Source organism: Ostreococcus tauri (genome assembly GCF_000214015.3).
Source record: "Ostreococcus tauri WGS project CAID00000000 data, contig chromosome 08, whole genome shotgun sequence".
NCBI classification, from domain to species: Eukaryota; Viridiplantae; Chlorophyta; class Mamiellophyceae; order Mamiellales; family Bathycoccaceae; genus Ostreococcus; species Ostreococcus tauri.
In genome coordinates this window covers 663,208-689,531 of record NC_014433.2, presented here as the reverse complement: position 1 = coordinate 689,531, position 26,324 = coordinate 663,208, and the positions used below count along the sequence as shown (strand labels likewise).

General features: G+C 59.4%; 16 protein-coding genes across 16 annotated transcripts; 9 read left to right on the top strand and 7 right to left on the bottom strand.

The window, feature by feature from the left end:
- Positions 1-71: 71 nt before the first annotated feature.
- Positions 72-812, bottom strand: OT_ostta08g04130 (unnamed product; the record flags this gene model as incomplete). Its single annotated transcript, XM_003080923.1, has 1 exon — positions 72-812. One exon carries the CDS (start codon positions 810-812, stop codon positions 72-74), a length of 741 nt encoding a protein of 246 aa, XP_003080971.1.
- A 266-nt stretch (positions 813-1,078) lies between these two features.
- Positions 1,079-2,125, top strand: OT_ostta08g04120 (Carbonic anhydrase, cadmium-binding; the record flags this gene model as incomplete). The annotated part of the gene is made up of 1 exon (XM_003080922.2): positions 1,079-2,125. One exon carries the CDS (start codon positions 1,079-1,081, stop codon positions 2,123-2,125), a length of 1,047 nt encoding a protein of 348 aa, XP_003080970.2.
- A 25-nt stretch (positions 2,126-2,150) lies between these two features.
- On the bottom strand, positions 2,151-3,395 carry OT_ostta08g04110 (unnamed product; the record flags this gene model as incomplete). The annotated part of the gene is made up of 1 exon (XM_003080921.2): positions 2,151-3,395. One exon carries the CDS (start codon positions 3,393-3,395, stop codon positions 2,151-2,153), a length of 1,245 nt encoding a protein of 414 aa, XP_003080969.2.
- A 396-nt stretch (positions 3,396-3,791) lies between these two features.
- OT_ostta08g04100 (Cation/H+ exchanger) lies at positions 3,792-5,528 on the top strand (the record flags this gene model as incomplete). The annotated part of the gene is made up of 1 exon (XM_022983677.1): positions 3,792-5,528. The coding sequence occupies one exon, from the start codon at positions 3,792-3,794 to the stop codon at positions 5,526-5,528; it is 1,737 nt and encodes a 578-aa protein (XP_022841069.1).
- Positions 5,529-5,658: 130 nt separating this feature from the next.
- On the bottom strand, positions 5,659-6,726 carry OT_ostta08g04090 (Cyclophilin-type peptidyl-prolyl cis-trans isomerase, conserved site; the record flags this gene model as incomplete). Its single annotated transcript, XM_022983676.1, has 1 exon — positions 5,659-6,726. The coding sequence occupies one exon, from the start codon at positions 6,724-6,726 to the stop codon at positions 5,659-5,661; it is 1,068 nt and encodes a 355-aa protein (XP_022841068.1).
- Positions 6,727-6,888: 162 nt separating this feature from the next.
- Positions 6,889-7,707, bottom strand: OT_ostta08g04080 (Pre-mRNA-splicing factor Cwf15/Cwc15; the record flags this gene model as incomplete). Its single annotated transcript, XM_022983675.1, has 2 exons — positions 6,889-7,193; positions 7,305-7,707. 2 exons carry the CDS (start codon positions 7,705-7,707, stop codon positions 6,889-6,891), a joined length of 708 nt encoding a protein of 235 aa, XP_022841067.1.
- Positions 7,708-7,885: 178 nt separating this feature from the next.
- On the top strand, positions 7,886-9,454 carry OT_ostta08g04070 (Carotenoid oxygenase; the record flags this gene model as incomplete). Its single annotated transcript, XM_003080917.2, has 1 exon — positions 7,886-9,454. One exon carries the CDS (start codon positions 7,886-7,888, stop codon positions 9,452-9,454), a length of 1,569 nt encoding a protein of 522 aa, XP_003080965.2.
- Positions 9,455-9,619: 165 nt separating this feature from the next.
- On the top strand, positions 9,620-11,776 carry OT_ostta08g04060 (unnamed product; the record flags this gene model as incomplete). The annotated part of the gene is made up of 1 exon (XM_003080916.1): positions 9,620-11,776. The coding sequence occupies one exon, from the start codon at positions 9,620-9,622 to the stop codon at positions 11,774-11,776; it is 2,157 nt and encodes a 718-aa protein (XP_003080964.1).
- Positions 11,777-12,680: 904 nt separating this feature from the next.
- Positions 12,681-15,374, bottom strand: OT_ostta08g04040 (ATPase, V0 complex, subunit 116kDa, eukaryotic; the record flags this gene model as incomplete). Its single annotated transcript, XM_003080914.1, has 1 exon — positions 12,681-15,374. One exon carries the CDS (start codon positions 15,372-15,374, stop codon positions 12,681-12,683), a length of 2,694 nt encoding a protein of 897 aa, XP_003080962.1.
- Positions 15,375-15,505: 131 nt separating this feature from the next.
- Positions 15,506-16,341, top strand: OT_ostta08g04030 (Proteasome B-type subunit; the record flags this gene model as incomplete). Its single annotated transcript, XM_003080913.1, has 2 exons — positions 15,506-15,568; positions 15,703-16,341. 2 exons carry the CDS (start codon positions 15,506-15,508, stop codon positions 16,339-16,341), a joined length of 702 nt encoding a protein of 233 aa, XP_003080961.1.
- Positions 16,342-16,565: 224 nt separating this feature from the next.
- Positions 16,566-17,393, bottom strand: OT_ostta08g04020 (Chlorophyll a/b binding protein domain; the record flags this gene model as incomplete). The annotated part of the gene is made up of 2 exons (XM_022983674.1): positions 16,566-16,856; positions 17,034-17,393. The coding sequence occupies 2 exons, from the start codon at positions 17,391-17,393 to the stop codon at positions 16,566-16,568; spliced, it is 651 nt and encodes a 216-aa protein (XP_022841066.1).
- A 70-nt stretch (positions 17,394-17,463) lies between these two features.
- Positions 17,464-19,182, top strand: OT_ostta08g04010 (unnamed product; the record flags this gene model as incomplete). Its single annotated transcript, XM_003080911.2, has 1 exon — positions 17,464-19,182. One exon carries the CDS (start codon positions 17,464-17,466, stop codon positions 19,180-19,182), a length of 1,719 nt encoding a protein of 572 aa, XP_003080959.2.
- Positions 19,183-19,442: 260 nt separating this feature from the next.
- On the top strand, positions 19,443-20,180 carry OT_ostta08g04000 (Protein of unknown function DUF4870; the record flags this gene model as incomplete). Its single annotated transcript, XM_003080910.2, has 1 exon — positions 19,443-20,180. One exon carries the CDS (start codon positions 19,443-19,445, stop codon positions 20,178-20,180), a length of 738 nt encoding a protein of 245 aa, XP_003080958.2.
- Positions 20,181-20,251: 71 nt separating this feature from the next.
- OT_ostta08g03990 (SNF2-related) lies at positions 20,252-23,326 on the bottom strand (the record flags this gene model as incomplete). Its single annotated transcript, XM_022983672.1, has 2 exons — positions 20,252-22,944; positions 23,095-23,326. The coding sequence occupies 2 exons, from the start codon at positions 23,324-23,326 to the stop codon at positions 20,252-20,254; spliced, it is 2,925 nt and encodes a 974-aa protein (XP_022841065.1).
- Positions 23,327-23,445: 119 nt separating this feature from the next.
- On the top strand, positions 23,446-23,967 carry OT_ostta08g03980 (ETC complex I subunit; the record flags this gene model as incomplete). Its single annotated transcript, XM_003080908.2, has 1 exon — positions 23,446-23,967. The coding sequence occupies one exon, from the start codon at positions 23,446-23,448 to the stop codon at positions 23,965-23,967; it is 522 nt and encodes a 173-aa protein (XP_003080956.2).
- Positions 23,968-24,225: 258 nt separating this feature from the next.
- Positions 24,226-26,202, top strand: OT_ostta08g03970 (P-loop containing nucleoside triphosphate hydrolase; the record flags this gene model as incomplete). The annotated part of the gene is made up of 1 exon (XM_003080907.2): positions 24,226-26,202. The coding sequence occupies one exon, from the start codon at positions 24,226-24,228 to the stop codon at positions 26,200-26,202; it is 1,977 nt and encodes a 658-aa protein (XP_003080955.2).
- Between the last annotated feature and the right edge of the window lie 122 nt (positions 26,203-26,324).

The following is a 26,324-nucleotide window of genomic DNA, read 5'->3' as shown; positions in this document are numbered from 1 at the left end:
TTCCTTAATGAGAATCTATAGTATGCGCGAGTGATCATTCTGGCACGTAATAGTGGTGGACGGTCCCACCGTCATCCCGCGGCTGCGGACAAGCCCCAAAAATCTCCCCTATCGCAGACTCGCGAGCGCTCGCGTCTCGGAGAGTCTAAGAAGTCACTAATCATCGCGAACGCCGCCGCGAGAGGTGATGGCGGTGTTTCGTTGATGAAAGTTGTGCTTTGTCGCATTGCCGACGGCGATTTTGCGATCACGCTCTCCACAGCCCCGGGACTCATCTCCTCGATCGGTTTCGGCGACGGCATTTCGCAGTCGTCGAACAACACCCTCCCGTTCGGCGCGTCCTCCCACGTCTCATCGTCTTCGCCATCCCTCTCCTTTGCTCCACCATCACCATCGCTCTCACTCGTCTCACTCGCTCGAGCGACGATCGATTGCGTCGCTCTCGCCTTCATCTCCGTGCTCTCGCTCTCGCTCGCCAGCCCGCGGCGCGCGCCGAATCTCGCCGTCGGGGTCTTCATCCCAGGCGTCTTCACCCCGATCGTCGACGTCCGTCCCGATTTACCCACCTTATCCTCCCTCGCGTTCGATCGCCCTCGCTTAATCCCCCTCGAGACGTTCTCGCCCACTCTCTTACGCTTCTCCGAGCTCGAGATCGCGGTCGAGCGGTTTGAATTCATCGTCACCCCCTTTCGACCCATCTCGCTCGTCATCGGCCCCGACGCCGTCTCCGTCGTCGCTCGCGCGCGTCCGATAAAGTTCACGACGCATCTCGCGCACCCACGCTCGCTGTATCGGCACTTCGAGCACCCCATCGCCCGTCGCGCCCGCCGATGCCGTCGCCCTCGGGCGTCGCCCGCGCGACGTCCGTGGTCGTTCGTCGCGGATGTAGACTGTTCGCCCACACGTGGACATCCACGAAATCGTCAAAAGGTGATGATTCGAAAGGTGACGTGGGACGCACATCGACGCGTGTCGTCGTCGCCGACCGTTCGAATCCGAACGGAGACGTCCACGCGACCGCGCGCGATGGATCGACGCGCGATGCCGCGCGAGCGCTCGGTCGAGTCCATCGCCGTCGATGGGTCGTGCCGGTGATGCAACGCACAAAGTTTCGGGTCGTGATTCAAAAGGTGCGTCGAATGTCACCCAACCTATAGACCGCGCGATGCCGTGCGATCGCGTCGAGCGTCGGTGGACGCGGGCGACGGTTCGCGTCACTCGGACCGCGCGCGGCGGTGGACGACGACCGGGAGATCGACCGGGTGATCGCGCGATGGCGCGCGCGCGTGGGACGCGGGGACGCGCGATCGTCGCGGTGGTGCGCGCGATCGTCGCGGGGGTGGGCGCGACCGCGGCGCGGGCGAACGAGGAATTCGTCGCGTGTCGAGACGCGCGCGCGCAGGCGCCGATCGATGTCTCGGCGACGGCGGCGATGGGCGCGATGGCGAGCGAGACGTGGAAACGCGCGATGGTGAGCGATGTGAGGGGGATGGTTTTGGTGAACGTGCACTTTCACGCGCCGGCGGAGCATCGGAGCGAGGGAGAGTACTCGACGCGCGAGGTCTCCGAGACTGGATTCTCGTGCGACGACGCCGCGACGCTGGGGTCGGACGGCGAGGCGTCGAATGACGCCTTTGTGCACTGCGAAAACGTCGCGCTCGGTGATACGGTGGAGTTACACTGGGTGTACTCCACGGGAGGCGAGCGCGGAGCGGAAATCTCGGACGGTCTCGGCTCGGCGTTCGCGACTCAACGGAACCCGCTCATCGTGGTTCGGGCGCAGGTCTTCCGGGTGACAAACGGTGGCGACGGCGCGTACGATGATGATGCGAAATCTTTGCTCTCTGGGTGGAACGCTTCGATCGTCACGGACGCGCTTCAATACATCGGTTCGACCACCGGTTCGAAGTACGACTCGATTGATAAGTGCTCGCCATACGCCGTAACTTGGCACGTCGATCGTAAATGCCATAACATCTCTGCGCGCAAGATCGATGAGATGTGCGGCGAGATGAAACGAACGTACTCAATGACTGAAGACATCCGCGCGCACGAATCGCGGGAGCTTGTACCGCCTCGATTGATGACGAGCGAGACGCGACCTCTTGAGTCGCCGTTTTTCTGAATGAGAAAAGATTGCAATGATTACATCAAGCCTTGACCGTTTTCACGTTTTCTGGATCCTTGTACGTACCGTCATCGTTGAGCTCATTGTCGAACTCGTCGACGTAGATCGTGCGCATCGTCTCTTCGCCCGTTTCTTCATCCATTTCTTCGATGGTTTTCTTGATGCGGCGTGCCAAGAGCGCCTTCTTTGACAAACCCTTTTCCTTCTTCGGTTTCTTCGTCACAGACTGCGGGCGGGAGTTTGGTTGGCTCGGTGCGTCGTTCGCGAGATTCTCATCATTCTCTTCGTCCTTCGTGGGTGTCGCCACCGCCTTGCGCTTAGAGGAAGGTGGCGTCTTCTTCGGAGTAGCCGGCTTTTTCTCGGGAGTAGCCGGCTTTTTCTTGGGAGTTGCCGGCTTCTTCTTTGGCGTCGGCGTTCGCGCAGCCTCAGGTTCGTCATTAATTTCCATCGCCTCCGCCTCTTCTTCGCTCTCCTCGTCCTCTGACTCAATCATCACCGCGCGTTTCCTTCTCGGTTTTCGCTCCGCGCCGAGTTCGTCGTCCGAATCGTCGTCTTCGCTCTCGTCCTCTTCGGCGGCCAAAATCGCCGCGTCCGCGTTCGCGGGAGCCTTTGGTTTGTGCGTTGTCGTCACCTTTGGCTTTGGTGGCGTCATCGTCTTTGGTGTCGTCGCTTTCTTCGCCTCTGCGACCTTCGTCGCCGCCGTCTTGGGCTTGGGCGCATTCGCGAACATGGACATCAATGAATGCGTCTTTGGTCCGCCCGCCTCCTTTTTCACCGCATCACCATCCTTCGCCCCGGCCGCATGAGCGGCGCCGCTCGCTCGCGGCGGCGCACCACCACCAGCCTTGGCCCCATTCACCGCGCCGTTCACCGCGCCGACGCTCGATCGTCGTCCTGGGTCTCCGTTTCTCGTCGCCGCCGAGCACTTGACGCGTCCGCACGCGTTCTCCCGAAACGCGTTGCTCACCCCCGGTGCCGCGGCGTGCATGGCCGTTTTCATGCGCCGCTCCTCCTCGTACACCATCGCTCGCGCGTTTTCATCTCCCGCGTTCGCCCTGACGAGTCCCGCCACGACCGCCTCCTCGCCGTCGCTCGTCCTTCGTCGCGTCCCCGTCTCGAGCCGAATCGTCCCGCTTTGCCGCTCTCGCACAAAGTACGCCAACGCCAGCGGCTTCACGTCCTCACGCAGCGCCTCGTACGCCTCCTCACACGCCCTCCCGAACGCCTCGATCGTCAGTTCCTCCGTCGGTTCACTCGACGTCGTCATCATCCATCGAACGCTTTTGAAATTGATCCCTCTGGTGACCACGTCATCGCGCGCGTCCGTCGTCTCCGTCCGTCGCGCCCAGCGCTCGACGATCGTTCGCGCGCTCGCGGTTGTCATCGTCCCGCCTCGCCGTTCGCTCGTTCGCTCGCGTCACGACGTGACGACGCGCGCGGTGCGTTCACCGGTACGTCACCCATCGCGCGTCATCCGACGACGCCTCGGTCGACGCTCGGCGCGAACGCGTCGCGAGCACGGAGGAGACGTCGCGCGTCGTCGTCGTCGTCGTCGTCGCGGTCGTCGATCCTCGGTGGAGCTTCGTGAACGGCGGTGGCGTCGAGGCGGTCAAACGAGAATCGCGGTCGACGGTCGAGACGGATCCGTCGACGGCGGGCGAGCATGGCGCCCTCGGGATCGCCCGCGGCGGAGGCGGGCGGGGCGTACTCCGCGCTCGTCCCGACGCTGCTCATCATGGCGTGCGTCGTCGTGAGCTATCTCATACAGCGGTATAACGTTCGGGCGGTGCAACCGAGCGGGGCGGCGCTCATCATAGGCGTCCTCGCGGGAACACTCGCCCGAGCGAGCACCGAGCGAGACGCGGACGTGGAGGTGTTTCAATTCTCTCCGCAGGCGTTCTTCTATGGATTGCTTCCGATTATCATTTACTCGGCGGGCTTGAATCTCAAGCGACGCGATTTCTTTGCCGATTTCTTCACGATCGCGCTCTTCGCCTTCGTGGGGACGGTGATATCGAGCTTCGTCTTCGGATTGTTTACGTTTTTATTCGTCGAGATCGGGGTGATTTCGAGGCATCATCTCGGGTCTAATCCGTTGTTGGAGTGCTTGCTTTACGGCACGCTCATATCGTCAACCGATCCCGTGGCGACGCTGTCGATTTTTGCCGACGTCTCCGCGCCGCCGCTCTTGTACAACTTAGTCTTTGGCGAGAGCGTGCTAAATGATGCGGTGGCAGTGGTGCTCTTCCGCACGTTGGCGGCGTTTTATGACAAGGATTTCACGAGCAAGACGTTTGGCACAGTCATCGGGCAGTTCATCATGGTCTCCATCGGTTCATTGCTCATCGGCATCTTAATCGCACTCGGCACCGCACTATTGCTCAAAACTTTAGGCCTAGCCAAGGCGCCTCCGAACGTCGCGGCGTCTTACAACGGGACCGCGTACACGTTCGCGCTTTTACTAATCTCTGGCTACTTTTCGTACGTCTTGGCGGAAAACGTCGGGATGAGCGGAATCATGAGCATCTTCTTCACCGGCATCGGCAACGCGCACTATTCGTACCACAACGTCGGCTCTGAGGCGCAGATCGCGGTATTCAAGTCGTTCGAGGCGGCGGCGTTCTTGTCCGAGACATTTGTCTTCGCCTACCTGGGCATGCAAGTGGCGACGTTTAAGCACCTGTGGGACTTCGGGATTTTACTCACGGGAATCCCGCTCGCGCTCTTGGCCAGGGCGGTGAACATTTTCCCGCTAAGCATGTTAGCAAACACGATGCGCGAGACGCCCATTCCGCCCAATATTCAGATCATGCACGCGGCATGTGGGTTGCGAGGGGCAGTCGCGTACGCCTTGGCGGTGAACATGCCGTCAACGAGAGAGGGGGACAGAGGATCGCGCGCGATCGAGACCGGTACTTTGATGATTTGCCTCGTCACCACGCTCGTCTTCGGGAGCATGACGCTGCCGCTGATGAAGCGACTCGATTTACACGATCCGAACGATCGAGAGGGCATGTTGAGTCAGGCGATGAGTTCGACGGCGCAGGATGGCTTGGGATTCATCATCCCTTCGCCGAGAGCCAGAGCGGTTCGCGCGAGAGCGATCGCCGAGGGACATCCGGTTTGGTATATCGCGCTCGCTTTCCGCATCAAGGCGAGGCTGTTCGAGTGGTGGGAGGATTTTGAGACGAACGTGATGAAACCGACGTTTGGCGGCGCGCCGAGCCACAGCACCGACGCGACGTGGCAACCGGTGAGTACGGGCGATGGGGCGCGTTCGAGCGGCGAGCATACGAGGGAGGAATTCCGGGACGTTGAGTTGACGCCAGTGAACGAAGAAGGGAAAGAGGCGGATACGTTGCGTCCAGACGGTCCGAAGAGCGACGAGCCTGGTCCGTGATGGTGCGTGTGTGTGTGTGTGTGTTAGGAGTCATTGTGATTAATATTAGGCAAGCCAACTACTGGTACACCGTTCGTGCGGACCAAATTGCGATGATTAGACTCGGGACAGATGAATAGGGTGCGAGCGCTTAGAGCTCACCGCAGTCCGCGATGAGCACTTCAGCGCTCGTCTTGCCGCTTTGAGAGCCGACGGCTTCGACCTTTTGCACGACATCCATGCCCTCGACAACAGAGCCAAAGACGCAGTGCTTGCCGTCCAACCACGCGGTCTCGGCGGTGCACAAGAAGAACTGAGAACCGTTCGTGTTCGGGCCCGCGTTCGCCATGGACAAGATGCCCGGACCGGTGTGCTTGAGCGTGAAGTTTTCATCCTCAAACTTGTTGCCAAAGATGGACTTGCCGCCGGTGCCGTTGCGGTTGGTGAAGTCACCGCCCTGACACATGAAGCCCGGGATGACGCGGTGGAACGGAGAGTCCTTGTAACCGAAACCAGCCTCACCCGTGCAAAGCTGACGGAAGTTTTCCCCAGTCTTCGGCGTGACGTCGCCGCGAATCTCCATGACGATGCGTCCCGCCGCCTCGCCGCCGATGGTGATGTCGAAGAAGCACTTGAACTTGGAGTTGTGCTTCACGTCGACGCGGTCGAGGGACATCAACTCAATGTCAAAATTCAGCGTCTTACCCGCCAACGGGTGGTTGGCGTCGAGCGCGACCTCGCTATCCGTCACCTCCACGATGGTCGCCGGCATGCCTTGTCCAACCATCAACTTTTCTCCAACCTTGATGTAATCCTCACCGACCGCGTCCACGACGTCTCCCTTGGGCACGCGCAGGATATTCTCCGGTCGAATTTCCCCGTACGCCTCCGCCGGCGCGCACTCGATCGTCTTACGATCACCCACCGCCATGTCTCGCACGCCGTTATCGAAGCCCTTGATCATTTGTCCGCTCCCCACCGTGAACGCGATCGGTTCCCCGCGGTCGCGGCTCGAGTCAAACTGCGAGCCGTCTTCCAAAGTTCCGACGTAGTGTATCTTCACCGCGTCACCGTCGCGCGCGCGCTGGGCCCCACCGCTCATCGCGCGCGCGTGGACCACGCGTGGACGACCGACGATCGCGTGTGACCTCGAGGCGGCGCGCGCGAGCGACCGGGGCGCGACGACGGCGCGTCCGCACGCGAACAGGGCGGCGCGCATGTCGAACGAGGTGTAACCGACGCGTTGGCGGTCTTCAACTCGCGGGCGATCGATCGAGCGCGCGTCGGGGGCGACGGCGACGAGTGACGTCCACGGCGATCGCGTGACGTGGATTTGGATTCCGAGAAGCGCCGCGGTCGCCTCGCGACGCGATCGGTCCGTCTACTTGATGTATTTATTCAAAAATCTCTTGTGGAAATCGCTTCGAATGGTATCGTTGATGAAACGTTTACCAACCTTGGGCTCGTCCCGGGCCTGGTTCCTGAAGACGACGTCGTCGTCCCATCGACGCTTGGTGCGGAAATCGCCCGAGGCGCCGAGGTCGAGCAGCGGGTTTCCGGTGGCCAACTCGTCTTTTCTCTTATCCATCGCCGCCGCGTCCTCCTCCGCCGCCTTAGCCCTCGCTTCCGCCGCGCGTTCAGCCTTGATTCGCTCGAGTTCGGCCAGGAGCGCCGCCGTGTCGTCGTCTGCGAGACGAATCGCGTCGAAATCGTCAATCACCGCGTCTCGCGTCGTCACCGCGTCGGCACCGCGTCGTCACCGCGTCGGCATCCGCGCATGTTCTCCGGTGAACGCACCGTCGGAATCACTCTCGGAATCACTCTCGGAATCGCTCTCGCTCCCGTCGTCGTCCGCGTCTTCCGCCCTCGGAGCGAATCGTCTCCCCGCGTCCGCCGCCTCCTCTCCCTCCCCCAATCGCTTCAGCGTCTCCACCGTCGCCGCGCCGACCGATCCAATCCCCCCCGTGCGATCACTCGTCCCTCTCGCCGCTCGTTCGCGCTCCTCGAGCTCGCGTCGCAGATCATCTCGCAACAACGCGTCCGCGGTGGAATCGTTCGCGATCGCGTCTCGCGTCTTGAGCGTCAAGAATCCCGCGGCGTCCAGCTTGGACCGCTTCGCGCTCGCCCCGAACAGTCTCGCCCCGCCTTGGTGTTCGCGTCCGCGCGCCGTGGTCCACGTCGCGCGATGCGCCGTGGTCATCGCTCGAGCGACGCGCCGGGGTGTGCGGGCGGCGCGCGATGTGGACGCGCGTCACGTCCACGCGCGCGCTCGCATGGGCGCCGCCGCGCGCGCGCCGTCGACGCGCGTCCGCGCGCGCGCGATGCCGCGGTCGCGTCCGCGCGCGCGCGTTGGACGCGTCGACGGGACGGATGGGACGATGAGCAATCCGGCGCTCTCGGGAAATTTCGCCCCGGTGGCGGATGAACTCGCGCATGAACTCGCGTGCGCGATCGCGGGGCGGCTTCCGAGGGCGATCGATGGGGTGTACGCGAGAAATGGGCCGAATCCGCACCGCGAGCCGGCGCTGGGGGTGGATCGGTATCACTGGTTTGACGGCGACGGAATGGTGCACGCGGTGCGGTTGGGGGACGGAAAGGCGACGTACGTGCGGCGGTACGTGCGAACGCGCGGGTTCGAGCGCGAGCGGGCGAGTGGTGAAGCGTTGTACACGGGATTGAGGGACATTAATCCGATATGGCGGTACTTGATTCCTCGTTTGGTTGAAAAGTGTACGCTGGACGTCGCGCGGCCCGATTCGGCGTACTTCGTGATTCAGTCGAAGAATACGAGCTCGAACGCGCTCAAATATCACGGCGGGCGACTGCTGTCGTTGTTTGAATCGGGTTCCCCGTACGAGCTCGCGGTGGATCCGCTATTGACGACGAAGGGGCTGTGCGATTTTAACGGGAGCTTCACGACGGCGGATTTCTGGGCTGGAAATTTCACGGCGCACCCGAAAATTTGTCCGCTCACAAAGGAGCTCATCTACATGGGGTACAATCTCGTCGCGCTGGGACCCGAGCAAGAGGGTCAGACCACCATCACCGTCGGTGCGATCGATGAGAAGAGCGGGAAGAGAACGCGCAAGAGAACGTTCAAGGTGGATCGACCGTCCATGCAGCACGACGTCGCCATCACGCCGACGAAGATCGTTCTTATCGACGGTCCGCTGATTTTCAATCTCTCACGCGTCATACAAGGCGGACTTCCGTTCAGTTTCGAAAAAGAGTCCACGCTTCGCGTCGGTTACGTGCCTCGAGAGGGCGACGACGGTCCGTACTGGATCGATACCGATGAGACGTGCTTCGCCTACCACGTCGTGAATGCGTACGAGGAAGGTTCGAAACTCGTGCTCGACGTGTGTAAATCAGACGAAACGAACGCGTTGGGTATGTGCCAGGAGTCACAGGCGACGCGCTCGACGCCCTCAGCGAATCCTGTTTGCGCCGGGCGAGACGTCGCCGCATTGTGGCGATGGGAGCTGGACACGGCGTCCAAATCGTTGATATCTAGCACGCGCATGTGTGAGCAGCCGTCGGACTTTCCGTGCATCAATAGAGACTTCACCGGCTTGAAGTATCGCTACGCGTATTCCGTCGCGTACAAAGCAGGCACAGAACCCAAGGACCGAATGGACATTCCTACTTTCGATGCCGTCTTGAAACACGATTTGGATACGGGCGTGACGACGCGCTACGATTTAGGCGACGGAAAGACGTGTGGTGATATTGTTTTCGTCCCCAGCGAAGAGCCGAAGAGCGAGGACGACGGTTATTTGCTCGTTCTAACGCACATTGAAGGCGATGATCCTCGTGCAGAGTTGCTAGTATTGGACGTTTCCAAGGAGGTGATGACGGAGCAGTGCGTCGTGAATATCCCGGTGCGCGTCCCGTACGGGTTTCACTGTGAATACATCCCAGGTCCTATTCCGACGTGGCCTCTGTAGATTAGATTATTAGAGCGAGCTTTGCTGTAATTTATTTCAGTGTGGAATTTGTTACTAGCGACGCCGGCGGCAATACCAAGGCGCGTCTTCACACCTAGCCTCGAACGTTTGACGTACGAGGTGCGTTTCGCGCGTTGGTGCTCCCACCGCGACGACAAATCAGGTATGCCGTCTCGCTACGCAATCGCCGAGGATGCGCCGTTTGACATCATCTCGAGGTGGGAGGCAGTGAAAAATTCATCGGGAAGGCGAACCGGCACCGCTTCGATTTCACCGGCACCACTCGAGCGCGCGACGGTCATCGTCGCCCACGCGTTTTTAAGAGTCTGCGCTCTCACGTCGACCATATTTTGCGCCTTTGGTGCGCGAAGACTCGTGAGCCGCGGGGAGCTCGGTTGGTTTCTTTCCTCATTTGCGGCGCGAGCGGGTGTGGAGCTCGTAGGAGGAATCGCTCGAGCAAGAACGGCAGAGTTGTTCGAGCGAGCGATATACGGCACAGTTGCGTTTGACACGATGGTTCCAGTGAGCCCAGATCACGTCTTCAAAGAGTGGCGAGTATTCGCCCGAGGCTGCGCTGCGGCTGCGTGCGGTTCAATGTGGCAACACGTGTTCGAGGCTGTCACGTACGGCGGCCTCGTTGCGGCTGGCGTGATACACTCCGTGTTGGTGCGCTACGTCGATGAGGCAGACGCGTTTTCGTCACTGATTCTCGGCGTCGCATGCGTACGCTCGATTGTCCTCGCGCTGAACACTTACGGGGATACAAGAAGAAGACTTGATTGGTTGAGCTCGATGGCGCCGCGGATGGAGAAGAACTCAAAGTCGCCAGTAGCGATTTCAGCTCTCATAAATCACACAGGCGAATTAGTGGCGATCGTTGGCGACGGTAACGACGCCCTGTTTGATCGTGTCGTACGGGGAGTTCGAGACGACCGCGATGTCGGAGTTCTGTTATCGCGCACGGTCGAGTGGACTGTTCCGGAACCCGTGGACAAGCGCGTGAACGCCAGTGCGTTGGGTGCCGCCTCATCTCATGTTGATGACTTCCACCGTACACGTCTATGCGAGACGCTCGAAGGTGCGCTTTGCTGTTCTAGTCGTTTTGTTGAGTATGCCACGAGTGGAGAATCGAGTCGCACTGTGGACGACTCCGCGTCAAGTGCTTTGGAGACGACGTACGCGTGTGCGATAGGAATCGAGCGCGCTCGTCGCCTGCACGCGCGCACAATCTTAGTGGAAGATCCATTTCACGAAGCTACTAGTGCGAGCATTCGTCGTCGGCTGATTAAAAATAAGCTCGCAAATCGTCGTCGGTCGTGTGTCTTCACCACGTGTGAGATCGGCGTACTTCCCGCGTGCGACCGGATCGTCCTCTGCGAAGGCGACGACGTCGTATTCATAGGAGACTGGGTTTCAATGATCCGTGATTGCGACGCGCACTCCTTACATCGAGCGTTCATGCGAATCAATCATCGAGGAAATCGCGTGAGGAAATCGCGCGTTCGATGTCCTTCGCTCTGTGAGATGAAAGCCACAGTGAACATCCTCTGGAAGCTGGATGATTTATCGCGGAAACTTGGCGTCATCGCTTCGGTTAGCGTCGCACCCGCGTTAGCGATCTCTGCATTTGAGCGATGGATCAACGGAAAGAGAACCGATGCATCCAACAATGTCATTGCGTTGTACGCCGCGATTGGTGCGCTCATGATTTCAGTCGCCGTGAATCAAGCTCTCAAGAGATCGTATGGAAATTTCCCCCAAGCTCGAGCCTTGGCGCGCGTGCTATTTTTAGCATTCGCAGCGTGTCTGCTCATGCCCGATTCGTCGGGCTCCGTTCTCGCTTTCAGCGCCCCAATCATCATCGTATGGAGCTCAGAATTGATTTTTGGCTGGCGCGCGGCGCACACCGAAGTTTTCAATGCGCACGTTCGATTATCGCACTTCGCCGCACGCGTTTCAGAGGGCGCGGAGCAAATATTCGTAACAAGATGTGAGGAACTATACTATGAGGTTCTCACGCATTTACTCGCAAAGCTACGATTGTTGGAGCGTAGACGAGCGTCTGCGGAGACGCTGCGACAACTCTGGTGCTTCATACTTGTCTTCCTCACCGTCGCTCTCGGGTTGTGGGCGCTCGGTGACGACGAACCATCGCGACGTGGAGTACTTGCGTTCCTCGGCGTGCACGCATTGGATGTTTGCGTCGAATTCCCTTCGTCAAGAATCGCTCCGTCATCACAGCCTTCGCACGAACAGCGCGGAACGCAAACCGTCGACGAGAGCGTCAGCCATCTCAGACGGACTTCTTCGTCTTACCTCTGAGCAATACCCGCAGCATTTTGTAAACCCACAAGCAATTCATAAGAGGAAACAACACCGCCGCCGCCGCGTACGCGTTGTACACGCCCACTGGCTTCGCTAATCCGCGCGCCCTGAGCGCCCTGATGTCATATATCACAGTCGCCATCGCCGGTAGCCCGTGGAAGAAGCGAACGGCGAAAAAAAGCGTGAAACCCGCACGCTCGACGAATCGAAAACCCCAACCATCTGTGCGCTTTGTTTTGATCATGATCGTGCGCGCACCGAGGAAAGGCGCCGTGATTTCCCAGAGCAGAAATTTCGCGCCGAACTCGTACAGGAATCCCTTCGGCATCATCTGCGGAACCGTGAATGCCGCTAAGCTCGCGCACGCGTGCACGAGAAGTGCGAATCCGTAATTATTGTACTCAATGACGCTCACTACGACGTCCCAGACGAAATACCCGCACGCCATCGCGAATAATGTCTCACCCGAGTCGCGCAGCACGCTCCCCTCCGGCGCGAACATCCGCGCCATCGTCGACCCACCTCCCCGTCCGCCGTCCATGACGAGCAAGGCGAACGCCCAGACGCTGCTCACGGCGCCGAAGCATCCAGCGACGGCGCGAACGGTGATTTCAGCGCGCGAACGTGCGTCTAGGGTGGACCAAAACTTGGCGTGTTTGCTCGAACAGTAACGACCGACGAGGAACTGCAGAGCGAACCACGCCGCGCACGACGCCGAGAAGGCGATGAGCTGAGGGGTGGATACGTGCTCGAACGTGAGGGAGACGTCACGCGGCGCGCGGGCGAACTCGTCGCGGGAAAACATGGCGTTGTGTGAGGAAGTGGGTGATGGAAGTCTCGCTACCGGTGCGTGTGGTTTGTTTCAATCACAAATGTAGATGTATGTACGTTGACATTGGGCTCATCGCTCGACGTCCTGGAGGCCTTCGAATGAGAAGGGAACGAACGCATAACCATCACCCTTATAGAATTTGTTGTTGAACTCGACCCAGTGCAGACGCAGGGCGTGCAAAAAGGCTGACAGAGATTCCATGAGCATGAGCACGCCGACGGTTGCGGCGGCCCAGACAGCGAAGGCAAACACGACGACGACAGAGCTACCGCTCGAGACGCCAACGCCCATGAAAACGCGGTCCCAGAACACTGCTGAAAGCTGCGCGTGCGCGAGCGACAGCGCCCAAAGACGAAGGTACGACGCCGTGTTGGAGATGGCGCCGAGAACAAACTCAATCGTGTGAATACCTTGATGCACCATGATTTCACCAAAATCGAAATCGTCCTCGTTCTCGGCCGACTGCGAGCTTCTCTCAGCATCGGACGCCTGCAAGAACTGTCTGTCGTTGTCTTCTTCGTCATTACCGTCGAGACGAGCGTATCGCACGCCGCCGCGACGCACGCCACCGCCTCTCGCCGCCTCGTGTCGCTTTTTCAAGATGAACGGTTTCGGGAACAACATCACCGGAACCGCGACGGCGCAGAGGAATAACAGGAAATTCTGCAATGCGCCTTGACCTGCAAACATCTTATTCTCGGGACATCCCGGACCGCCGTCTTTACCCTCGCCCATGCAGTCCACGTTGCCCGGTGACAGGAACATGTAAATCATCACGTGGTACAAGTCGGCGGTGGATCCGGTGATCCATTTAATGACTATCAGGAGCGATAAATACCCAAAGAGAGCGCCAAGGAAGACGACCTGTGGGATGAACTCGCAGTACATGGAAAGCGTATCGTTGTTGTACGCTTGGTTGAGGTAAGACATGAAGATCCCGAGCATCATTTGCGTCACGCCCATGAGGATGGACATTTTCATCTTCATCGAGTTCAGAAACGGCAACTCGGATCGAGTGCCATGCCAGATGGGATCGACGCCGAAAGGATACGCGCCCTCACCGTTATTGACAAGGCCACGATCGGTATCGAACTGCGTCTCGCACGACGTCGCCGCCGTGGGATCGGTAGGATCACAGATGTACTTGCTCTTGCCAAACAGTGACATCGGGACGGAGAAGCACTCGTTGTAGAGCAAACCGACGTAAATGCTAAAGATGGACATGAGAAGAATCGCGTATCGAGCGTCGAACGTCATCTGTACGATTTCACCTAACCCACCCGCGCCGAGCTTTTTCTCGTTCTTCACCATGTACAGCGCGGCGATGAGCATGAGAATGCCGTGACCAAAGTCGCCGAACATGACGGCGAACAAAAAGGGAAACGTCACGATGGTGAACACCGCGGGATTTACCTCGCGGTAACTCGGCACACCGTACGCATCGACGATGCCCTGAAACACGGACGTGACCTTGTTTGTCCTGAAGTGCGTCGGCGGTGACTCTCCAGGCGTGGGATCGATCTGCTGGAAAATTGTTCCAACCGACGCGAAGGATGACTGATTCGCCGCCGTGAGTGCCTCTCTCACCGAGGACAACGCGTAGTCCGGAACCCAAGCCTGTGCGACGAGAACCTTGCGCGTGACGTCCACTGAACACATTCCCATGGTGTGATAAATCGCCTTCTCGCGTAAGATGGTCTGCGTCCAGTCCTCCAACTTGTCGCCAATTTTTCGAAGAATTTCGTCGCGATGCTCCGTCGAGACGTCGAGAGTGTTTTGCAGCTCGACCAATCGCGACGTGCACTCGGCGTACATCTGACGCTGTCTAGTGTAATCCTCGGGAAATGGATACCTGTTCACGCCGAACGCCTCGCATATCTTGATGATTTTTTCCCTCGCGCGCTCGCCGGCGAAGAAGACGACGCAAACCGTCTTCTCGCATCGCTCGCCCGTCGTCGGATCTATGACCGTGCCGTCGATTCGAGACTGCTTCAAGAACATGTTCCCGCGCGTCGCGCGGAACAAAATGCGTTCGAACGCGATCACTTTACTCGTCAAAATCACCCCCGCCAAGAACCCGAGCCGCACGGCGTTCGCGTTCGATCTTTGGCCTCCGCCGTCGCGTCCGCTCGCCGAGGCCCCGCCCACGTCCATCTCCGCCATTTCCAGGTACGATGACGACCCTCGACGCTGCCCCATCCCATCATTCGACGCCATCGACACTCCCGGTAACAAAGTCTCCCCACCCCCACCCTCGACGTCGTCGTAACTCCTCTGCGCCGCTCGAAACTCGCTCGAGCGTCCGTCTCGCTCGCCGCGCGACTCCTCAAACATTCCCTGTCCCTTCTCCAGCACGATCTGCACCTCCACGAGTTCACCCAACGTTCGACTCAACCGATCGTGATTCTTCACCGCCTGCACGAGATCTCGTTCGAGCGTCTCCGTCGCGTGATCGATCGCGTCCTCCGCCCGCGCGCCCGCGTCGTTCGCGTCCCCCCCCATCCATCGTCCACCACCACCGCCTCCTCGCACCACCGTCCCCGCGCGCGCGCACTCCTCCCGGAAGTATCGCAATCGTCGCATGATCTCTTCGCATCGTCGCACCCCGTTCGCCCACGGTCGACGAAACCCCGGGACGTTTGGATTGAGATCTTTGATTTGCGCCCGCGCGAGCGTGCCCAGACGCTCCACCGTGTCCCTCGCCGCCTCCTCCGGGACGATGACGCGACAGAGCGTCATCGGTTCGCTTCGGAAGAGCTCCATCGCGCGCGCGAGGACGCGCGGGCGCGGTGTCGCGGGCGCGATGGCGCGTGGCGCGTGGACGAGTCACACAATCGTGTGGGCGAACAGTCAGACGTTGACGACAGATCTCGACGCGCGCGCCGTCGTCGAGCATGTTCGACGCGCGCGAGGACGCGCTCGCGGGGGCGAGGCAACACGCGAATTGGTCGCCATACGTGCGTGCGCCGCGGCGGTGCTCGACGCGGTGACGCGCGCGATCGCGTGGGCAGTGCGAGAGGATGGATCGAGATGACGCATCGAGTGGTGATTGACGACGACGACGACGACGACGACGACGACGCGCGCGCAGGATAATAACGGTGGGACCGTGCTCGCGGTCGCGGGAGAGAGCTACGTGATATGCGCCGGTGACACGCGTATGTCGAGCGGGTATAACATTCTGACGAGGAAGTTTGAGAAGATCGATAAAATGTCGGGCAAGACGTTGATGGCGAGCGCGGGGTTCGCCGCGGACGCGGTGACGCTGAAGAAGACGCTCAAGGCGCGGTGTAAGCAGTATGAGTTTCAGAATAAGAGAGAGATCGGGTGCGTGGCGTTCGCGCAGATGCTGAGCAATACGCTGTATTATCGTCGGTTCTTTCCGTATTACGCGTTCAACATCGTCGCCGGTTTAGACGCGGAGGGGAAGGGTGCGGTGTTCACGTACGATGCCGTGGGGTCGTACGAGCGCACGAATTACTCGTGCCAGGGATCGGGACAGGCGCTCATCATGCCGGTTTTGGATAATCAGCTGAAGACGGTGTCGCCGCTCGTGTTGCCCGCGGCGTCGAGCGCGACGCCGCTGAGCGAGCAAGAGGCCATCGACCTCATCAAGGATTGCTTCGCCACGGCGGCCGAGCGGGACATTTACACCGGTGATAGTGTGGAGCTTTGGATCATGAATGCCGAAGGCGTGCGCAAGGAGGAGATGGCCTTGCGAGCAGACTAAGGGACTAGCATGCCGAACTCGCCGTTGTAGTACCAATCGGTTTAGAATTTTGAATCTTCATCGCGCGCTCGCTCGATACATCGAGACCATGAGACTATGAGTGTACGTATCTTGCGTCTGATGCGTCTGGATCGGTTACAAAGTCGACGGAGTCGTCATTTCTTCCAAAAAGCGCAGCGGTACGCGTCATTGTCGTTGTATGAATTTATCGCTCGTCTGCGGGTTTAAAAGATGGATGCGGTGACGAGGAAGAAGGCCATCGCGAGCATGGCCATGCGACCGTTAACCATTTCGGCCTTGTAAGTGAAAACTTCGTCCAACTTGGCGCCGGAGTACGCGTTCATGGCGGCGGAGTTGACGGAGTCCGGGAAGTAGCCCGTCGGGTTAACCTTCGGCACGACGGAAGCCGCGGAGATGGTCGCGAGGACGATGGCGACGACGATCGGGACCTTGGCGATCATCGTGAGCAAGTCACCGTTGAACGTGTTGAGCACGGCGAACACGAAACCGACCATCTGTGTCGAGCGAAAACAAAACCCGTCAGTTTCTTACCCCCCTCTTCCACTTTCCAGCGCTGGCGGCTGGAATTAATCTTTCGACGAACCCGACCGATACCGTCGCCTCCATCGCTCTCAAATCGATTCACGCGACGGATACAAATACTCTTCGCGCGCGTCGTCGATCAAACCTACCGCACATCGTCCGTTGATCATCTCAGCCGTCGCCGTGAAGCCGCTCTCGCGGTAGAGCGTCTCGCCAAACTTTTCAGTCAACACGAGCTGCCCGAGCTCGGCGCCCTTGGTTTGCGAGCCCAAGATGGCGAACACGTCGTCGAGTTCTTTAATCCCGAGCTCCTTCACGAAATCCGGCGCGGCGCCGCCGTCCGCCTTGTCCATCATGTCCTCGAGACCCCCCAGGCCGATCTCACCGCCCGACATTTCTTGATTCATCTGTTCATTCTCCGCCCGCGCGAGCACCGCGCGCGCGCGCTTCGCCTGCACGCTCGGGCGCGCCGACACCTTCAACGACGTCGCGACTCTACACGCGTGCATGTTCTCGTTCGACGACGTGTGTCGCGCCGAGACGTCGTCGCCGTCCCGACGAGCGCAGATAATCTTTCCGATGACGTCGACGGGGGCGACCGACCGCATGGCGACCGACCGCGTGGCGACCGACCGCGTGGCGACCGACCGCGTGGCGACGGTAACGGTGACGGCGTCTCGTATTCGAGCACACCCATCGCCGTGCGCGCGCGGTGACCGGGTGAAAATCCGACGCGCGCGCGTGGATTCCGTCCCGCCCCGTCGCGATGTCGGGCCCGATCGGATCGCCGAATCGTCGTCCGGACGTCAAATCGCGTCGACGTCCAGCGCGCGCGCGCACGGGAACGGGGCGGCGGTGAACATGGGACCGTGCATGTCCGTCGTCGGGGGGGCGCTCCCGGCGCCGTCGGCGGAGACGGAGGGACCGTACGCGATGTACTCGACGGATTCCACGAAGTGGCTCGACGACGGGCGACGATTCGGCATCGTCGATGGTTCGGCGTCGACGGAGACGCCGGAGACGTTTGTGAAGTCGTTCATCAAGCATAATGAATCGAACGAGATGAAGATCGATCGGTTGTTCGGGCTGTCGTCGGCGAAGCCGATGGAGATTCGATACTGCACGGATGAGCTTGGGTTGTCCGTCGCGGAGCCGCTGGACGGGGCGACGATCGACGCGACGGATGCGTTTTCGCTCATCGTCGGCTTCGCACCGGATCTGCAACAGACGCCGGTCGGTGTCTACCACTCCGGTGCGTACTCGATGATGAAGCCGGACGTGAAGCAGATCACCGTTCCGCTCATGCCGGCGGTCCATCTCATCGACTTGTTCCTCGAAATCGACGGGAAGAAGTTTGAGGACGGTCACATTTGCATCGGCGACGGCTCGAATTCCAAGGCTCAGGCGATCAAGGCGTTCGATGATCTCAGTATTTACGATGACGACATCAATAAGTTGCTAAAGGAGTCGCTCACGTCTGGCCCGTCCGACAAGAGCAAGCCGTGGGCCACCATCGCAGCCGGTAAAGCTCTCAAGACAAACCACGCGCACTTCCCTCTGATCGCCAAGGACGCGCATGAGGCCTCGACCGACTTGTCCTCGGACTTCTGTCACGCTTTGTTGACCAAATTCTCGCAAGCGATAAAGACACTCAAGCCGGGTTCGCATACGTTCAAGATCCAAGTTCGCCCTCGCGGCGTGTTCCACGAGTCGCTCGGTGAAATTGGTTGGAAGGCGGACGAGATCTTGGCCAAGACCGACTACGCGCAGTTCTGCCAGGCTTTCCCGAAGCATTTCGTCACCGATCCCAACACCGTCGGTTCCACGGCGACGTGGACGATGACAACTTCGGCTAAGAACGCGAAGGGTCCCACTCGCTCGGCGCACGCGTTTTCTGATAACTGGCCGAGCGATGAGATCCAGGAGTGCGTCGATATCGCCATGAGCCTGTCCGGCAAGGGCCCAGCTGGTGCTGTCGCCTCTAAGGCTGGATGCGGCCAGTGCGCGCACATCATTCTCGTCGGCCACGGCATCGAGAACAGAACGTTTGGTAAACTCGACACCGACGACTGGTTCCAGTGCTTCGGCTTGTACAAGTCCAAGGACGGTAAGCCCAACAGCCTGGGTGCACAAATCGAGTTCGGCTGCAAGCGTGTGACGATGAAGGACGGTATCCCCGTCTCCGACCCTCAGTGGGAGTGCAGCATTGTCGGACGCACCGGATGCACCAAGGAAGACCTCACGAACAGCGAAATCGATGCAGCCATCGCGCGCGACGCCCACCACCTCGAAGACTAGCGCTCTGCTCTTCCAAGATCCAAGCAAAGCGGTCCACGACAAACCGCTGAATGTACTCGCGTGTTGAGTTGCATGAAACCATTCCACTGAGGGACAGGACTTTTATGTAATGATATCAAGTTGAAGCGTTGAAAAACTAGCAACCCTGTGTGCTCTGACCGAACTTCAGTTTCAATTCGACTTCATTCTCGCGCGGTCGCTCGCGGCGTCGTCGCGCTCGATCGCGAGCACTCTGGCGCGCGAGAACGCGTCCACGCGTCATGTTCGCCCTCTCGAGCGCGCCCGTTCGCGTGGTCGTCCAAAAGCGCGCCGCGAGAAGAAGGACGGTTGATGACCTCTCGACTCGAGCTCGACCGACGCAAGCTTTCGTGCGCGCGCGATGCATCGTGCGCGCGCAGTCGAAGGAGACGTCTTCGACGGCGACGATTTCTTTCGCGCGCGCCGAACGCTCAAAGTGCGAGCGCAGAGCGATGATCAAGACGCTCGCGCAGAGCGGTGGGTACGGGCGCGGCGGGTTCAACATAGTGCCGGTACCCGATCGAGTGGTCGCTTTGGTGCCGTACATCTTGCCGCTTCTTAGCGCGCTTCGGTACAGTCGGTTCTTCTTCAATCAGTTCCCGGCGGCGATCGTGTTGTTGAAGCCGCTCATGCCCATTCTGCGAATGGTATCGACGTTGCCGATGGGCAACTTGATTTTGTTCTTTAGCGTTTACCTCGGCGTGGCGAAGAACCAAAATTTGTCGCGATTTTGCCGATTCAACGGGATGCAGGCCATCTTGCTCGATATCGCGTTGATCTTTCCCTCACTCGTCGAGACGCTGTTTGGACCGGGGATTTTGGGAATCGGATTGCCCCCGGTTCTGACCATGCTCATGCACAACGCCATCTTTGTCGTCACGCTCGGTGCCTTCGCTCTTGCCGCAGTGGGGTGCATGACGGGCAAGTACGTCCGGCTTCCAGTGCTCGCGGACGCGGCGGAGGCGCAAATGGGGTACTGAGATTCTGGTTTTGAAATGAAAGGCTACTGTTAGAGTAAAACTATCAACCCATTCGTGCGCCGAGCGTCGAATTAGTATCCCTCGGACTCATCGCTGGGCGAAGGAGGAACGATGCCGATGCAGCCACTTAACGAGGCACTAAATGAAGACATCCGTGGTGCTTTCGACCGAGTCATGCTCTCGCGACCGGACCCACCCGGACGTTTACTCGCCGCGGTCTTTCCCACCGAAGTGTCGCCCACGTCTTCGTCTTCAGAATCGGGCACCGCCTCGTCTTCCTCTTCGGTGTCGGCAGGTTCGTCTTCTGCAGACTCGTCCTCCTCAGATTCTTCTTCTTCGGACTCCTCGTCCTCTGATTGATCATCCAACTCGGATTCGCTCTCGACCTTCTTCTTACGTCCAAGTTTTGCGGCGGGCTTCGTGGCGTTTCGCGCGGGCAACTTTGGTAACGGCTTTGCGGCCATCATCGTCGGCTTGTGATACGCTGTCACGGTTGCCTGTGGCGCGACTCTTGGCGCGAGTGGACGTCGTGAAGGTGGTACAAACGTAGACGGTCGATTCATCGACACCGCAGAACGAAGCGAATCTGTCGCGGTGGTCTTCAAAGGTGACTTTGACTTTGACTCTTCTGGTTTTGCCGTGGGTGGCTGTTCTTTTTCCGCGATCGCACATCCCTCAACCTTGAGCGAGAACACGAACGAGACGTCATCTCCCGCGGACTTCTTTAAAATGTCGTCCGGAACCTTGTCAATGCGATGGTGATGCGCCCACTCGTCGAGCTTTTGCTCATCCGCCTCATCAATTTGCTCTTCCCAAAATTTGTATTCCTCGTCTTCATCGAGCATCAGATCGTTGCCTTCCCTCTTGGGGCAGCGCTTGCACCCGCACGTATCGTGCGTGTCTGAACACGTCGTGCAGTCCAGAGAGAAGAGCTTTCTAAGCTCATCCGTCGACATGACAGCTTGTTCAAGTTCGCCAGAGCCGTTGACGACGTTCTGCAAACTTTCCTTTGATAACTGGCGCTGGAACACTTTTTCTTCGATTGTACCGGCCGCTAAGAAACGGTAGAGATAACATTTCTTCTTTTGACCGTCTCTCCAGCATCGCGCGGCGGCTTGTTTGTCGTTCGCCGGATTCCAGTCGGGATCAAACAACACGAGTCGATTACCACCGATGAGGTTGATGCCGCAGCCGCCCGCCTTGGAAGAGAGAAGAAACACGAAAGAATTGCTCGTCGGATCGTTAAACTCCTTGACGAGCTTCTGTCGCTTACCGATCGTCGTGCCTCCATCGAGACGAACAAATGGATAATGTCTTTCTATGCACATTTGAGCGATCAAATCCAGCGTCTGGGTGTAGTTGGAAATGATGACGATGCGATCCTTCGTCTCCGATCGCAAGTTGGCCAAAAGCCGAGCGAGGACGGCGAACTTTCCACTATGCTCCTCCCAACCAGGACACATACGGCCACCACCGCGACGACTTGTGCCACCGCCGTACATGCCCGGTTCGAAGAATTCAGCGCACGTATTGAACCCGTTCGCCGCCGCCGAGCCCGTGTTCTTTGCGCCGTTGATCATGTCGAAAATCAGTTTCGGATGGTTGACTAGCTTTTTCAGAGCGTTGATGGCGGGTAAAACTGCCGTCGCTTTCCCAGTCAGAGCCTGTGTCGCCGCCTTGGAGGTGAGAAAGTGTTCGTACAGCGCTTGCTGAAGCGGCGAGAGCTTGCAGCAGACCACCTCGACCACTTTCGGTGGCAAGTGCTTACTGAGAATGGTGTTCGTACGGCGCAGGATGAATTTGTTCACCAGCTCAGATAAATCGGTATTCGCCATTTGTGCCCTCTCGAGCTCCTTCTCCGTCGCATAGGGCTCGCGACCGGCTAAGATTGGTCGCTCGTACTTTTTCGAAAACTCTGACGGGGTGCCCAACAATCCTGGGTTACAGAAGCTCACCATGGCGTAAAATTCATCCAAATGATTTTGCATCGGCGTCCCGCTCAACATCACTCGCCGCAGACACGGGACGGCACACAACGCTTTGTTCGTGAGCGTTTCGCCATTTTTCAGACGATGCGCCTCGTCACACATTATCAAATCCACGGCTCCGTCAAAGTTGAAACGTTCCGAGTGAATTCTGAAAGTCTCGTAGCTAACAATCATGACCTGCGCGACGTGCCTTGGAGCTAGAAACATTTTGATCGAGCTCACCACCTCGGCGCGCGTGGAGTCGCAGATGGGAAGCGTCTTCACGCGACCTTTCAGCCACTTGTTGCACTCGTCGTCCCAGTTTGACACCAGCGACGTCGGGCACACGATTAGCGCGCGCTTCACGGCGGGCGCGCCGTCGAAACCCTGCTTGAGCAGCGTCCAAAGAAGTGTGATTCCCTGCAACGTCTTACCGAGACCCATATCGTCCGCCAAGATGCACCCAGTACCGTCGAAATCGCGCAAACCCATCACGCACTCGAACATGAATTGAACCCCCTCGCGTTGGTGCGGCCGCAACCATCTCGTGAGCATCCGATCAACAACGATCGGTTTCGCGTTCGGATGCGTCGTCGTCGTCGCCGCCACCGCCTCCCCGCTCTCTCCTCGCTCGCCCTCTCCCGGCACCCATAGGGTCAAATCCTCAATCCCCTCTGGAAGCTCGATGTGCTCCTCGAGCGTCGTCGTCGGTTTCGGCATCGCCGCCGCGACGTCGCTCGCCTTTGACCCCCACGGCACGAACACCCGACGCGCCGCCAACCTCCGCACTAACTCAGCTGCGCACACGAATCACCACCGAGCGTCAGTCACGCGCGTCGTCGCCATCGTCGTCGCTCTTCGCGCGCGTCTCGTCCGCGCGGTGCCGACATTTCGCGTCCCCCCCGTTCCGTCGTTCCCATCGCCTCCCCCGTTTCATCTCCACGCACCGCTTCGATCCGGCGCGTTCGGGAACGGTGACTTAAACGCCCGTTTCAGCACCACGCGCGGATCGCGCACGAGCAAACCATCGGCGAACGCGCCCACGGAGACGACCAACGTCCCCTCCACCATGGCTCGAATGTTCGCTCGTTTCACCTCCGCCTGCGACATCACCACCGTCTCCGCGTCATCGAGCGCGTCGTCGAGCGCGTCGTCGTCCGCGTCGTCGCCACCGCGCATGGCGTCGCGCGAAGGCGTCGCCGCGGCGTCGCGCGATGGCGTCGCGGGATTTCGAATGCGTGGTCACGGAGTCCCATGTTCATTGAGTCATGACTCATACACGTACACACGCACGAGTCATGACTCAACACACAGAGGACACCCTGACCCCATCGACCGATCGCGCGTCGCCATCGGGCGACGGCCGGCACACCTCGGTCATGCGCGCGCGGTCGCTCGCGCGCGCGCTCGCGACGCGCGCGCGCGCGGTCTCGTCCTCGGCGCGCGACGCGCGGAAGCAAACGACGGGAATCGTGGGATTGGATGTCCTGGACGAGGGCAAGGCGGCGTACGAATCGATCTGCGAGCGAGTGTTAAAGGAAGTCGCGACCGGGATTCCGAGCGACGCGGGGTATCGACGGGTGGTGGAGGAGATGTACACGGAACGGTTGAAGCGCGCGCGGGGGGGGGCGAGCGTGGAGGAGGTTGAGCGGGCGATCGGGGAGGGACAGATCGAGGAGCTGTACGAGATCGCGAAGGATGAGTTGGCGCTCATACCGAAGATGCGGGAGTGGAAGCCGTGGGAGTTCGAGCACGAGATCGAGGTGATCGAACATCCGAAGGAAAATCCGTACAAGGAAGAGCTGGCGAAGGAGGATTAGGACGTGGGAGGATTTGTGGGATCGCTTTGTGTAAATATCGTATGTGTGCACTACGACGCGTCGTCGAACGCGACCGCGCGAGTCCATCGAACCATCGAACGCGTGTATTCGTCGAAACGCACATCACGCGCGACGTGAATGATTTGTGAGCTCGTCTCGAGCGCGACGCGCGACGCGCGCGCGCGCGGAGTGTTGAATCTCTCTCTCTGGTAAAAAAGGTTTGACTGGAACGAGAACCGTCACTCTGACGCGAAACCGATGAGCGAGCCGTCCACGAGCATTCCGAGTGAACACCGCGCGCGCGTGCGAACGTATCTGCGCTTGCGTCCGACGCGCGAGCGCGCGAGTGGATCATCCATACGCGCGCTCGACGAAGACGAGAAGAACGCGGTCGGCGAGGAAGATGAATCAGCGTTTCGCGTGGTGGAGTGTCTCGAACGGGCAACGCGCAGGAGCGCGACGCAGCGAGGGGTGGACGCGAAGCATAGGTTCGCCTTCGACGGTGTCTTCGACGAGAGCGCGAGTCAGAGCTCTGTGTTCGAGGAGGTGGGGAGAGAGGTGGTGGAGGCGGCGACGCTCGGGTACAACGCGACGCTCTTCGCGTACGGACAGACGGGGAGCGGGAAAACGTACACGCTGACGGGAGGAACGACGACTTACGAAGATAGAGGAATCGTGCCGAGAGCGCTCTCGATGATCTTTCGTACGATTGAGAAGATTGGGACCGAAGAGGATGCGAAGTTTACCGTCGAAGTCAGTTACGTGGAGATTTACATGGAGCAGGGATACGATTTGCTCGCGACGACGCTTGACGAGCGACAGAGCGCGGCTAGAGGTTATGCACGCGCCTCGGAGATTCCGTTACCGAAAATTCGTCTCATGGAGGACGAGCAAGGATGCATGCACGTGATAGATCTGTCGACGCACGTCGTTACAAGCGAGGCGGAGGCGCTCGATTTGCTGTTTATCGGCGACACGAATCGCGCGGTGGCGGAGACACCGCTCAATATGGCGTCGAGTCGATCACACTGCATATTCACAGTGATAATCACTCGTCGCTCGCGCGTGGCCGACACGCTTCGAAGAGCGAAACTGAACTTGGTAGACTTGGCAGGAAGTGAGCGCGTACACAAGAGCATGGTGGATGGAACGACGCTACAAGAGGCGAAATACATCAACGTTTCCTTACACTTTCTAGAGCAAGTCATCGTCGCGCTGCAGGAGCGCAGTGAGACCGGGGACGAGTCGATTCACGTCCCGTATCGAAACAGCCTAATGACGATGCTCTTACGGGACAGTCTTGGTGGGAATTGTCAGACGGTGATGATCGCCACAGCGAGCGCCGACGCGGGCGCCTTCGATGAGAGCGTGAGCACATGCAGATTCGCTCAACGCGTTCGAAAGATTTCGAATGAAGTCTTCATCAACGAGGAGTTAGACGTGGAGATGCTCATCGCGCGTCTTAAGGAGGAAAACAAACGCTTGCGTGTGGAGCTCGCCTTGTTGCGTAACTCAGACTCTAATGAGGACGCGGCGTTGGAGCTCAAGTTGAGCGCGGAGACCGTGGAGACGCTGCGCGCGAGCGTACGCAAGTATATCGACGAAGACGATTACGTCCTCGACTGCGGCTCGAGCTTGGCGAAAATCCGCGTAGTACAGGAAATGTTACGGGACATGTGCCGAAGCGCCGAGCGAGCGGGACCGCGAGAGAACGATCGAACGCAAATCACAGTGGACGATGTTGCGTGCGCTGTCGTCGCGAGCACCCCCGATCAAACATCGACAACGCAACCCAAGAGAACCACGGATGAGGCTGCATTTCGGCTATTCTGTCGAGACGTCTCTCGAGTTGCTCCAGAGCTCGAGGCGAAGAGCGATGAACTCAAGGCGCTCACTCTCGACGCCAAGACGATCGCTCGAGAGATGAACGCGATCAAATCCAAGGTAAACGTCGATTTAGGCGTCCTGGACGCCCTGAGAATCGCCCGCGTCGTCGACGCCATCGCCGACCCATCCGAGCGCGAGCTCGAGCTCGAGCGCGCGTGCGACTCCGAGCGCGACCGTCACGCCACCCTTCGCACCCGCCTCGACGCCCTCAAATCCAAGACTTTCCAACTCAAGGATGAAATAGTCGCTCTCAAGACCTCGTGCGCGAGAGAATACTCGAGATTCTGTTCACGATTTCCGCGCGTCGGCGCGTCGCGACGAGCATCGCGTCGGCGCGTCGGCGTCTGACGATCGATGTGTCGACTTTTCTCGGAAGTGGCGATTGGTGTCGACACGCGCGCGCGTCGTTGTTACGCCGCGATCGCGCGTTCCGAGCGCGCGGAACGTCGAGGAATGACGAAGAACGTCGC